We start from the raw sequence: 15,267 nt of genomic DNA on the forward strand, positions 1-15,267 counted from the left end.
AAGTGTAGCACAAATGGTTGAAAAACGTAAAATGCGAATACTTGTTTTTGTATGGTTATTTTACAATTATTGCTATTTTGCAACAAGGGTGACTATTTTTTAAATTTTTAACCCATTCTGTATTATAGGAAACTTAATTACACAACTTTTATGTCAGTACAACTTTTCTCGGAAATGAATACTTTTAAAGTTATAATCAAAAAACGAAGAAAGAAATTGAATTTTTCCTTCATTTTTTGACATTTTGATTCTTTAAACAATGTTCCGGACCTTTTTGAGAGGGAGGATAACTCAAATATTATTATTTGAGTTATTTTCAAGCAATTTCTGCAAAAACATTTGAGTCGCCTCTGAACGTCCAAATGTACTAATATTTTTACAGATGCGCCATGGTCTACAGTTACACGAAGCACGGAGCATTAACGTAATGGATATGAGCCTTAAGGTTGGGGACGAGCTATTGAAGAGGGGGGGGGGCTTAAGTTTAGCAGGTCGAAAACGGGGTACACGTATATGTGGTTGGAAGGAGAAGGAATGATTGGAGACATCGAATTGCTTGGATAAAAACTAGGACGAGTAGAACAATTTAAATACCCTGGCTCTCAGGTAATGGAAAATGCGACACTAGCTCGGGAAATGGTACAGGTTGGTTGATTTAACTGAAAGAGATTGACCGGGTTACTCTGGGGTCGAAAAATCGGGGAAGGCCGAAAGAAAAGATATAAAACAGTGTCATGGGACCTGCGTTAGTGTACGGCGGTGCAATGTGGTCTGTAAAAAAAGAATAAGAAAAAGACGATGAAGGTATCTGAAATGAAAACGTTATTGTGGATGTTGGGTAAGACTGGAAGGGATAGAATCAGAAGCAACTAGGTTAGAGAAAGAAGCGAGGTAACCACATTCTCAAGAAAGATTCAAAGTTCAAAGATAGAGGCTGAAATGGATTAGTCACGTCATCGTCAGAGAGAAACGAAAACTATGCGGGTCAAAGGAGAGAACTGTTAAAAGTTTATGGATAGAGAGGTAGAGAAAAATGGAGGACAAGATGGAAGCACTGTGTGGTAGAGCATTTGAGAGATAAGTAGTTAAGTGGAGAAGACACGATAGGCACAAGAGAGTGGCAAATAAGAGTAAGGAACAGCGATACTCGAAAAGAGAAAAGCTGAAGTAGAAAAAAACAGTATTAGTATCTATTAATTAAAATCTGTGAATCTCTGAGTCTACTGAGATTGAAACTAATCTAAAACGTACATAATTTGTAAATAACGTTTGACCTCCTACAAATATATTAATGTATTGAACTTCACCTACAACGTGTACAAAATCGTGACAACATGGAGATTCAACAACAATACAGGGACCTAAATAGAGAAGTAAAAAGAGAAGTGATTAAAAAAAACGCAACCTGTGTTAAAAAATGTAAACACATAGATCAACAATTAAGAGGAACTAGGAGTTCAGAGGCATGGAAGATGATAAAGAATGTCAGAACATCACAAAAAAAGTGGGCACACAATTAAGAGTATATCTGATGCCGAGTGGGAACAACATTTTAAGGAATTATTAGTAGAAAAACGACCACAATACATAACAAGAATATAAGAAAAAGAGAATGATATACAGAGAGAACACGAAATAGAACTAGATAAAAGCAAAGTGGAAGAATCTATTAAAACTATGAAATCCCGGAAAGCACCCGGGGCTGGAGGAATTAATCCTGAATTAATAAAATATGGACCAACGAAACTATGGGATATGCTTTAAAAACTTTTCGAAAGATGTCTAAATGGAGAAAAAATACCAGATGAATGGATAACATCACATATTACTCCCATACATAAGAAGGGACCTAAAAATAACCCCAAAAACTATAGGGGAATCGCAGTCATCAGCACCTTTGGAAGATAATACTCCAGGATATCAATAAATGAAATAGAACAAAGAATTCAAGAAAAGCAAGCTGAAGAACAAGCTGGTTTTCGTGCGGGACGTTCAACGGTAGACACTCTCTTCACTTTAAAAATAGCACTTGAAAAAAGAATACAGAGAAATCAGGAAACCCACTTCGCTCTTATCGACCTAAAAAAATCCTATGATAGTGTCCCCATAATAGAACTATGGAAGTCAATGACAGACATCCTTATCGATGGAAAACTCATACAAGCAACTAAAATGTTATATGAGACCACTAACACCTGAATCAAAAACGGCAAAAATTTCACTGAGGCATTTAATACTTCAAAAAACCTCCGACAAGGATGTTGTCTATCTCCCACTCTCTTTAAAATATACCTTGACCAATCCTTACAGAGGTGGACAAAAGCAGTAAAACCGATGGGACTTAAAGTGGGAGACGACTCCCTATTTACATTATACTTTGCGGACGACCAAGTAGTTATAGCTCAAGATCACGATGACTTAAGTTATATGATACGGAAGCTAAATGAACATTACCAACAGACAGGATTAGTAAAAAATATGGACAAGTCAGAATACTTCATAGTGGGAAATGAAGACATTGAAAACCTACCAGTGGAACAAGGACATATTGTTGGTGTGAAACAATGCAAATATTTGGGAGCTATATTTAACAAACTAGGAAATAGTGAAGATTAAATACAACACAGGATCAATAAAGGTAGAAGCATCACTAGATCCCTCAATTCAATTTTATGGGACAAAGATATCAGGAAAGAAACAAAGAGAAGAATATATGAAAGTATAATGAAGAGCGCTACAATCTACGGTGCAGCAGTTTGTGACATAAGTGCAAGAAATAAAAAGAAGCTACTTAGTCCAAAAATGGACTTTTTGAGGAGAAGTTGTCAGGTTTCGAGATTAGAACCTATAAGAAATGAAACAATTAGAGAACATATGAAGGTGGAAAATACTATAATAGCCGATATTGAAAAGAGACAGCTGACATAGTTCGGTCACGTTAAAATAATGAATAGGACTCACTGACCGAGAAAAATATTATAGCGGGTTCCACAGGAGAGACGAAAAAGGGGACGACCACGGAGAAGCTGGAGGGACAATATCCAGGAGGCAATGGATTCGAGGCAATTAGATGAATATATGTGTTACGCTAGAAAAAATTGGAAGCTGGGTATGGAGAGGCGGCGACAGCCGTAGAAATCCATTATATATATTGAACTGAAACATGAATTCTATGAGTAAAACTATAAACATGGAAAAATTATTTAGTTGTTATATTTTGTGATGTGTACATCTTGAGTTTTTATGAGTCAGTGATGATTTAAAATGTTGGTAATATCTGTTAATAGCTTTATACATTTAAGAGGCAATATGTAGAAAATGGAAGTTATATTCAAATAAAATATAAAAAAATATGAATCAACAACTATTACAAATCTAATACGACCCATGTTTAACTATAAAAAAAATTAAAAATTTAAAAGAATATTGAAATAGTTTACCAATTAAATTTATAAAAATTTTTAGACAAATTAGAAAATGTGTAGATTTGATAATATTTTAGATCAATAAAAATTTATGTCGAGTAAATTCTGCAATTGCTCCCAAATTTGAATATTTAGCTTTCCTCCAATATTTGTTAAGCACACTGAATAGCACGATTTTAATTCTTTAGAATTTTCAATATTTTAGTGATTGAGTGAATATTCTATTTGAAGTGTTTTTGTATAATATGTGTAAAATATAATCAATGACTGAACTGGACATACCTAAAAGACTCAGTAAGTAGCTCCCTTGTATGTATAAGATAGAATAGGACGGGAAGATCAAATGCATTCTGCGTAAATTCTGGACTAATACAGGCAGATCCGCTGTACGCAATATTGTTTAAACTTTAACTACCCGCGCATCAAGTTATGACATAAGTACACGCGTGGCGTACTTTATACACCACTTAAAAACAGCGGTTTTTTTTTAATACACTTAGTTGTTTGTTATAAACTTTATTCGGCATCAGCGAATGCTTGGAATTCCTTCTTAGTAAGTCAATTGGGATTTCTAACTGGAACCTGATCCTTTGAAAAATAAAATTACTAATATAAAAATATTTGAAATGTGATTTTTTACATGAGAAAAAGTATTGTTTATGAAGAATAATATATTTTGTGCCATAATGACTAAAAAACAATTGAAAGATGTACTTAGATTACTATAATCGTGGAGTATTTTGTACACCACCGGAAACAACAGATAATAAACTGGTAATTACGGCTTACTCAGAACGCCGATTCTAACAAAACTAAAACCATTCTAAAACTAATTGTAAAGCACATTCCAGTGATAGGTTAGAGAGATAAACACGGTCAAAACTAAAATTTTTAAATATATTTACAGCAGAATCTTAACCTGGCATTAGAATACGTCATGGGAGAAATTTATTCAACATTCAAACCAGACATAGCTGGTCAAAGAGCAAAGATCGTTCTCGCCTTTGCCGATAATGATCACAATCAACATTAGAAGTAAGGGATTTTTCTCGGGCTTCGAAGAGCCTGCATTAAAAATATCAGTCCAAATGTAAATGAAGAAAAAACGAAACATATTTTTTTGTTTTTAAAATATACGTTTAAAAACAAGAACGATTTCGAAGAAGGCAAAATACACTGCGCCCCAAAATTAGCGCATAATTTTAAAAACCCTGGTAAATCAAATAATTTTAATATTTCGATTTTTGTGATAATATTTTATTTTTACCCCCGGTATATTGTAAAATTTGTCGAAAGAACGGTAAAAAAACGCTGATGTTTTTACCATTTTTTGTAAAAAAATTATAAACGTGCTAGTTGTGCTTCATTTTATTTCGAATTTAGTTTGGTTGGAATACGTTGTGCTGAACGTTTAAAGGGGTTTTTCAAGTTTATTAAGTGATTTTTTCTTTGAAATGAACCACCAGCAGCCAGAAAATCGGAATTTGTCAGAAAGTGACTATATTAGAATCGTTACTCTTCGCGAAAAAGGATGATACACTCAAGTAGAACTCGCTGAACGTTTTAACGTCACCCAGTCAATCATTTCAAGAGTATTAACACGTTTTTCTGTTACTGGAAGTAACTCGAGAGGAACCGGTCAAGGCCGTAGAAGGGTTACAACTCCTAATCAAGACCGGTTTTTGACACTTCGTACACTGAGACAAAGGTTTGTTACCAGTACTTCTCTACAAAATGAATTTTTGGATCATTATAACTTTAGAATCAGCCAAAATACGATTAGAAGAAGACTTGCCGAAAACTACCTACGCCCTGGGAGGGCACCAATTGGCGCATTATTGACCAGAGACCATAGAAGGCAAATATTGCATTTTGTTCGTGAACATGTTGATTGGAGTAATGACGATTGGGGAAGAATATATTGTTTATCGATGAATCCAGGTACTGTCTTTTTTCTGATGACAGGAGAAACCGAGTGTATAGAAGGCCTGGGGAACGCTACCCATAGTGTAACACCGTAGGGACTGTACAGTATGGCAGCGGCTCGGTAATGGTGTGGGTTGGGATTAATATAGAGGCTCGTACGGAATTAGAATAGATCGCGGGCGGATTACATCGCAGAGGTATATACCAGACATTTTAGAACAGCATGACGTGCCACTTGCACCATTTGTTGGGGATTATTTCATTTTTATGCAAGATAATGCCAGGCCACACACGGCAAGGATTGTGCAGCGGTATCGTCAGGAGGTTGGAATTCCTGCCATGGATTGGCCTGCGAGAAGTCCTGACCTCAACCCAATAGAACATGTTTGGGAACTCATAGGCAGACGACTACGACAACTAACTAATGCACCGAACACATTAGATGAACTGTTTTTGCGGTCGGTTGAAATTTGGGATCAAATTGATCAAGAAGAAATCAGAGCGGTTATTCTCAGGGAGATGTTATTTCTCCTAAACTATTTACATTAGCACTGGAAGATGTTTTCAAAACAATGGAATGGACAAACATGGGAATAAACATAAATGGAAAGAAACTAAACCACCTAAGATATGCAGACAATGTAGTAGTCATAGCATAAAATTTTGAAGAACTACAAACCATGCTAACCGAACTAGCAAATGAATCCGAACAAATAGGACTAAAAATGAATTTTGCCAAAACAAAAACAATGACAAACACACAAGACAATAGAAACGTAATACTAAACGACACCACAATAGAAGCGGTTAATGATTATATATATTTGGGACAGATTATAAAAATAAATAAGGAAAACCAAACAGCGGAGGTAAAAAGAAGGGTCAGATTAGCCTGGGCAGGATTTGGAAAATTAAAATGGGTCCTAAAGAATAAAAAAATACAACAATACTTAAAAACAAGAGTGTTTGACCAGTGCATACTCCCAATTCTCACATACGCATGCCAAACATGGACCTTGACCAAGGCAAACATGGATAAAATAATAAAGACACAAAGAGCCATGGAGAGAGCAATGTTAGGAGTAAAATTGACAGACAAAAAGCAAAACAACTGGGTCAGAAATAGAACAAAAGTCAAAGACGCAGGTCAACATATAACCAGGCTAAAATGGAGCTTCGCAGGTCATAACGCTAGACAAACGGACAATAGGTGGAATAGCACGATACAACAATGGAGACCATGGACAGGAAAGAGAGCAAGAGGACGACCCCAGATGAGATGGGGAGACGACATTAAAAAGATAGGAGGAACGCACTGGAAACAGAAAGCACTAAACAGAAGCGAATGGAGGAAACTGGGGGAAGCCTATGTTCAGAATTGGACGAATTAAAGGGCAAAAGAAGAAGAAGAAGATTCTCAGTGTAGAGATCGTTGTCAAGCACTATGCCAGAGGAGGCAATACTCGATACTAGTACTCGGTACTAATATTATCTTCAACTTTAAAAATTTAAATTTCGTCATTAATTTATAATGTTAGTTTGTTTAGATCAGTTGTTTGTTTAGATGTTTAGATTTATCATGTTATATTGTTAATTTCAATACATTTTTGGTAAAAAAAAATTATTTAAGATGTTCTAAAACAACCATAAAGCAGAAAAAAACAAACAAAATTGTTTTCATTACAACTCAAAATAAGAATTTTTAAATTATGCGTTCATTTTGGAGCTCAGTGTATAATAACATCAATGTGTGGACGTAAAATCCTTTGAGTAATATATGGCACTTGAACTTTGGAGAGGAAAACCTGGTGAGATATATAAGACCAATACACTGAGATGGGTAGTGCATGTGATGACATACGCAGTATCGACAACCGTTATAGAAACAATGTGTTTTGGAAAAGACCAGGTGGGAAAAGATCTATACGACAGTCTACAAAAAGGTGTAAAAATTCAGTCAGAGGAGACCTGGAGAAAATGTAAGTGAAACAACGGGAAACCATGTCTCAGAACTGACAAGAATAGAAGGCAAGAGTGAACACAGCAAAGACATCGAAGAGCTGTAGCGCCGTTGATGATGATTTGTAAAGTAGAATAAGATTCTATAGAAAATTTCAAAATTAATTTTTAAATATAGAGCTTTTGACTAAAGAAGTTAAGATTTGGTATCGCTTTTACCAGAAATTCCTGTAGACGTAGATAAGTTTGTAGATCATTTTTGATTATTTAGATATAGACCAGAGCGGATCTGTGAAAAGAGGTCTATTTTTTTATGTGCGAGGTGGCATTTGGATTTTTGCAGGTAAAGGTAGGTAACAACTTCAACAATAATAATTGACGAAGTAGTTTTCAATCCTAATAGTAAATTATTAAAATTGAAAATATTAAAAATATTACTAAAAGATTTTTAAATTGAAAACTTATTGGTACACATGGTATACATTTTTATTTTAATAATAATTGACTTATGCCCTTTCTCAAATATGCCCCTAACATCAATAAAAAAATTAAAGTATTTGAAAATTTCGGAAAACATCGATTTTTTTCTACTTTCTTTGCTTATAACTTTAAAACGATTTATTTTGGAACAAAGTCGTAGGAAAATAAGATAAAGATAATTGAATTTTGTATGATAAATGACTGGTTAAAAATGTCTTAATTATTACGCTTTCTGCAAAATAGCAATAAATACAAAATGAGGGCGCAAAATAAGCCTATTTTTATTCAATGTTTTTCAACCATTTTGGTTGCACTTAGGACTTTCGTAATACGCTTCGAAAATTCTTACAACATACTTAAATCGTTCAATAAATTTCATTAAAATCGACTTGATAGATTTTGCAGAATAATTTTGCAATCTAATTTTTTTTAAAAGTTTAAATTTTTTAAAAACTTTCTGAGGAAAAAGTAGACCTTTTAGAAGTTTTCTAATTTTTTTAAATATAAAGAAGTTTTCTACCTATCAAATACACTTCACAGAATTAAAATCGGATTATTTAAGCGGCCTCAGCACTGTTTTAAAGTTATAAACAATGTTTTGGCTTATAAACAAATACAGTGAGAACGTTTGAGTTAGCATAAAATCATTTTCTCGAGAATAGGCGTCTCTGGAGATAAATCCCGAAACAGGTCGATTTTTATTTTTAAATTCTAATTTTTTGGTATATAAATCATACTAGTGACGTCATCCATCTGGGAGTGATGACGCAATCGATGATTTTTTTAAATGAGAATAGGTGCCGTGTGATAGCTCAATCGAAAGGCTATCCAATTTTGTATTCACTAATATAAACATTAACATAACTATTTATACAGGGTTTGAATTAAAAACATTTTTTTAATTACATTAGTTACAATATTTAGATTACGCCATCACACCCAGATGGATGAGGTCACGGGTATGATATTTATGCCAAAAAATTATAATTTAAAAATAAAAATCGATCTGTTTCGGGATTTATCTCCAGAGTCTTCCATTCTCAAGAAAATGAATTTATTCCAACTCAAACGTCCTCACTGTATTTGTTTATAAGCCAAAATATTGTTTATAACTTTAAAACAGTGCTGAGGGCGCTTAAATAATCCGATTTTAATTCTTTAAAGTGTATTAAATAGGTAGAAAACCTCTTTATATGTAAAAAAAAACAGCAAATTTCTAAATGGTCTACTTTTTGTTCAGAAAGTTTTTAAAATATTTGAACTTTTTAAAAAAAATTTAGATTGCAAAATTAATATGCAAAATCTATTAGGTCGATTTTAATGAAATTTTGGACGGTTTAAGTATGCTGTAAGAATTTTTTAAGTAAATTATGACGGTTCTAATTGCCACCAAAGTGGTTGAAAAACATTGAATAAAAACAGTCTTTTTTGCCCCCTTATTTTCTATTTATTGCTATTTCGCAGAAAGGATAATAACTTGAGACATTTTAAACCAGTCGTATATTACAAAAAATTCAATTATCTTTATTTTCTTTCCCTACGACTTTGTTCCAAAATGAATCGTTTTAAAGATAAATGCAATGAAATTAGAAAAAAATCGATATTTTTCGAAATTTTTAAATTTTTTTATTAACGTCCGGGCATATTTGAGAAGGAGCATAAGTCAAGTATAATTATTGAAGTTGTCACCTAACTTTTTCTGCAAAAATCCGAATGCCACCTCTCACATCCACCTCAAAACAGATCTGTCCTGGTCTAAAAGAATTAGACACAGCCAGTGATTTTTCCTCTACTAATACATTATAATATGAAAACGATTTGATAATCGAAATCTACTATCAATACATATAAATTTTTGTAATAAATGGAAAGTTTATCACAGGATATTTTATACAAAAATTACTGTAGAAGAAATAACATTCAAAGAGGTTATCAATGTTTGAAGGTATACAACATAATATGTTGTATAAACAAAGTTATGTATCTTAAATATGTGTATTATTTAACTGTGTAGTTAAAGGATACACATATTTTAGATACATAGTTTTGTTTAAAAATATTATGCTTCCTAAAAAACAACATTCACTATCTGCTTTATGGTAGTATTTTTAAATTAGTTGAAGATATTATAACGCTGTATCAGTTTGCATTTTTGTTTAAAATTAATACACAGGGTGAGTCACCACTAACGGGACGGAATATTACAGCGAAATGGTAAAAGATTCGAAAAAAATTTAAATTGAATAGTTTGTAAGTTGATAAAAGCTACATTTTAAAATTATTTTGAAATATACAGGGTGTCCCAATAAGTGGCGCCGTATCAAAGTTATATTTTTTCTTATGGAACAGCCTGTGTTTTTTGCACTTTTTAATTGTCCGCAAAAAATAAGGTATAGTTTTATAAGGCTTCCCTATACCTATGTACAGAGTGTTCTGAGTTATGTTGACTTTTCTTAAAATGTAAAGTTTTAAAAGAAGGCTTATTCTCAAGTTATTTAAGAAATTATAAAAACATTACTTTTACATCTAAATAGTTGGATATTAGTTAAATGTATTCCATGATTAATTATTACACATTTATCAACAGGGTGTTCAAAATTTATATTTTCATTAGTGGGGTATTCATTGCGTCATATGATGCGTATTTTAAATGGAACACCATGTATATTAATAAATAATTATACTTAACAAATTTGCCTCTTTCGAATGGAATATGAATGTCCTATACCTAGGTCTCATAGTTTTTGCGTAATTTACAATTATTTAAATTCTTACTCTGTAAATCGATTTTAAAACAAAAGATGAAGTTAATTAATGTCATTGTATGACATTGTCATTTCATGACAATACGGTCTGAATCACTGAAGGCACTAATGAGCCCGAAAGTGACGTCAAGGCTGGTATGGGAATGCCGGCAAGAACTGGAAGAACTGGCCGAAAGAAATAGTGTAACTCTATTCTGGGTGCCAGGACACACCGGGATAGACGGTAATGAGAAAGCAGATGAGCTGGCAAGGAACGGTTCATCAACTTTATATTTTGGCCCAGAACCTGCTCTAGGAGTACCTAAAACAATAATTAGGGGACAAGTCAGGGAATGGGTCAAAAACAAACACAAAGAATACTGGGGGAACGTACCTGGTCAGCGACACGGGAGGCCCTTAATAAGGGAACCCTCAAAACGGAGAGCTGAGGAACTAATAAAATTACATAGGAGTCAGCTCCGCATAATTACAGGTCTTCTCACGGGTCACTGTGCCCTAAAAGGACACCTGAATAGAATTGGGCTGTACGAAGGGAACCTTAACTGCAGACTGTGCAATAGGGGAACTGAAACAGCACATCATGTACTGTACGAGTGTGAGGCTTTGGATCACAAAAGGCAGGCTATTTATGGACAACCAAAATTAAGTCCAGCAGAATATGCCACCCAACCCATGCTAGGGATGTACAATTTGGTACGTGGAACCAAGCTTGTGGATTGGGTGACAAAAAAGGTAGGATGGTTGGCACAATAAGCCCATAAGGCTGCAGTGCCATCGGAGACATATGTCAGACGACCTCCAAAAAAAAAAAAAAAAAAAAAAAAAATGTCATTGTATGACATTGTCATTTCATGACAATACGGTCTGGTAATTATCTTATAATTAATGCATTCCATGATTGATTATTACACATTTATTTACAGGGTGTTCAAAATTTACAGTTTCATTATTAGATTATTCAATGTAGCATAATATGATGGGTATTTTATTAGAACACCATGTATATTAATCAAAGATTGTACTAAACACAGGTTTCTGGGTTAGGAAGTGCAGCATTTACAATATTTTTAATATAACCTTATTTAAAAAAATTCATCTTGGTCAATCCTGGTGGCCTAGGTGGCCAAATATATGGACCGAATCAATCTATCCATTTATTTCTAAATTTTATGTTGAGGTTGTTCTTAACATCACGTCAAAAATAAGCAGAAGCTCCGTCCACTTGGAGCCACATCTTTGTTCGCACGCTAAGTGGAAGGTTTTAAGAAGGATTCAAAAAACTTGTTTTAAGAAATTTAAAGAAGTTGCTCCATTCAGATTTTCGTCAAAAAAATATGTCGTCAAACATTAACACTTCATCGGTGTTGGCGATCAACATTAAAATGTTTGTTTACTGTATCATAATAAAATGAAAGCTATGTCTATTAACTAGACGATTATTATTAAAAGTAGGTAGATTCGTCTGTACACAATATATTCTTTTAAAAAATCAGGATCTTCTCTAAATTCTAAAGTCTATAAAGGAAAAGTTAAACGTTCCTGTTCTGTCTAATGCTGGTGTAGTTGAGTTTTATACGGATGATAGTGGTTTTTTTATGTATTCTACCTACACTTGTTAGACTGATCTCCAATTGACTCGACATTTTTCACGTAGGTACTAGTATTTGAGTTTTCCGTAACAGAAAGCAGGACATCAAGTTCGTTGACGTCATCAAAAATAAATGGTTTATTTTTATTTAACTTTTCCTACCTATGCAAAATTACCAGCAGCACGGAATCTATCGAGAAATTTCTCAAAAACGTCCTTTTTGGGTGTCCTCTATCATGATACTTTTAAGCGTAAACTTTTTAAGCTAAGAGAAATTTTTAAAAAATATTCCCCAATGCAAAATAGCATGTCTACTCTTTCATATATAGTGTGATTATTCATTTTTAGGAACCATTAAATTTGAATGTAATTGGCTCTTCCAAAGCCATTTTTAAGTAAAAAAAATTGAATATTATACACGGATGTTTATAGTTTTGATAATTACCAGACCGTACTGTCATAAACTGACAATGCCATACAATGACATTAATCTTTTGTTTTAAAATCGATTTACAGATTAAGAATTTAAATAATTGTAAATTACACAAAAACTATGACACCTAGGTATAGAACATTCATATACCATTCGAAAGAGGTAAATTTGGTTAGTATAATTATTTATTAAAATACATGGTGTTCCATTTAAAATAAGCATCATATGACACATTGAATACTCCAATAATGAAACTGTAAATTTTGAACACCCTGTAGACAAATGTATAATAATTAATCATGGAATACATTCAACCAATATGCAACTATTTAGATGTAAAAGTAATGTTTTTATAATTTCTTAAATAACTTGAGAATAAGCCTTCTTTTAAAACTTTACATTTTAAGGAAAGTCAAGATAACTCAGAACACTCTGTACATAGGTATAGGGAAGCCTTATGAAACTATACCTTATTTTTTGCGGACAATTAAAAAATGCAATAAAATACAGGGTATTCCATAAGAAAAAATATAACTTTGATACGCCGCCACTTATTGGGGCACCCTGTATATTTCAAAATAATTTTAAAATGTAGCTTTTATCAACTTACAAACTATTCAATTCAAATTTTTTTCAAATCTTTTACCGTTTAGCTGTAATCTTCCGTCCCGTTAGTGGTGACTCACCCTGTAAAATTAGTAAAAAGGGAATTTAACTGAATGACTAAATTATTGGTTGTTTTTATGGGAACAATGACATCTGATATTTTCAAAAATGAATTTTGGTTACCAATATTAGTTAGTTAGTTTAATACCAATATTAATTAAGGCTAAACTAGATCAACATCGCAATGTTTAATTTTAGTTTACTATTTTGTTTTATTATTTTTAAGATATTTTATAACTTTTTATGTTTAGGTAAATCTATTTACCAAGTACCAAGTCACCAAGTAACTGCTAAAACTTGTATTTTCCTTACAAATCAGGCACATTTTAAAATTAAAACTTTTATATATTATAAAATTATTATTTACGTAGTGTACATTTCTTGAAATAATGTTATTTTTTTCTTCTTGTCGGCTTTCTTTTGCCCTGTATGTCCTGCAGATATTATTAAGTACCATCTAGTAATATAAGTACTTAACTTAAAGCGTTATATACTGCCAGTTCTACCAAAAACGTGCTATTCAATGTCCCTAATCTTTTACCACCAAAAATAATAAATATTTACGAACCTGCTGTAGCAGCTGCGGCTTCGACACCATCTTCGTTGACATCAATGAAAGCCTTTTGTAAAACAAAGTCAACTTTAAGTGGAGCCTTGGCAATTCCGGTAAGGTCAGCACTGTCTTCGAACATTTGTGTAATTCCCAACTAAAAAAATAATAATTTTGTAATAAATATGTAATAAGAAAAACTAATAATCACAAAAAAAAATAATAATTTAGAGAACTTTAACATAATATTTATAATGTTTTATTAAAAATACTGCTACACTATAACCATTTTGTTAATTTTACTTTATATATTACATATTTAGGTATTAAGAGGACATAAAGTGCCACACAGGTTGGATTCAGAAGTAGACTGGGAACATGGGAAGCTTTATTTGGTTTGAGTATGTTAATGCAGAGATGTAGAGATGTAAACCAAGACCTCTATGTAGGTTTCATAGATTTTGAGAAGGCCTTCAATAAAGTCAGACACCAAAAAACTGTACGAAATCCTAAGAAACAAAAACATCGGTAGTCGCGACCTAAACATCATGTCCAGTTGTACTGGGGGCAAACAGCAAAAAGCAAGGTTAATAATGAGTTAACCGAAGAAATTGAGATTCGTCGAGGTGTGCGTCAGGGTTGTGGGCTTTCTTCACTACTACTCAATATATATAGCGAAATAATATGCCAGGAAGCGCTCCTAGTGCAAAACATTGGTATCAGGAGCGTCATTTGAAATTTTGTTTGGGGGGGGGGCAAGCACTATATATACAATACATTATATATGATGTTATGATGAATATTGATGTATTTTTTGTAAATTTCAGTCATTTTTTAGGGCCAGGGGGGGGCAAATGCCGGGCAAAATGACGCCCCTGATTGGTATGAACATTAACGGAGAATTAATTACCAATATACGATACGCTGATGACACGCTAATTGTAACAGATAACCTAACCAGTATTTGATGGAAAACATAAACACTCATACCAACAAGTGTGGTCTAAAACTGAACATCAAAAAGAATAAATTTATGATTGTAACAAAGAAGCTATACACCAATGTAAATGTAACCATCAATAACATGCAGGCAGAAAGAGTTACGTCCTACAAATATCTAGGGGTTTGGTTCACTAATACTAATGACCAGACGAGAGAACTTAAGAGGCGAATAGAAATACCCGGACAATCATTTATAAAAATAAAATAGTTCATTCCGAAAGAATCAAACTTGTAACGAGGAAAAAATAAGGAAGTGGAGATCTCCAACCAAAACCTCTCTAAATGTACATAGTAAATGCAGAAAGGCCTTCAACACCCAGAAAAGAAATTTTTTTTTTTTTTTTATTTAAATTTATTTTGCAATCTGTTGAGTGTCAACAATAAACAAAAGTAATTACATTGACTAAGGACAAGAAAGATTTTACCCACTGGCAAAATCAAAGTACAATTTTTATAAAGTTCTGTACAAAATA

General features: G+C 33.0%; 1 protein-coding gene across 40 annotated transcripts in view; it reads right to left on the reverse strand.

Annotated features, from left to right (window-relative positions):
• Positions 1-15,267, reverse strand: part of LOC114333727 (alaserpin) — a 305,048-nt gene that overhangs the window by 257,858 nt on the left and 31,923 nt on the right. For all 40 annotated transcript variants that reach the window (XM_028283678.2, XM_028283677.2, XM_028283695.2 and 37 more), the window contains exon 3: positions 13,811-13,949. In XM_028283678.2, coding sequence (XP_028139479.1) covers positions 13,811-13,949 — 139 coding nt within the window. The remainder of the gene's footprint in view (positions 1-13,810; positions 13,950-15,267) is intronic.

Source organism: Diabrotica virgifera, chromosome 2 (genome assembly GCF_917563875.1).
Source record: "Diabrotica virgifera virgifera chromosome 2, PGI_DIABVI_V3a".
Taxonomy (NCBI): Eukaryota; Metazoa; Arthropoda; class Insecta; order Coleoptera; family Chrysomelidae; genus Diabrotica; species Diabrotica virgifera.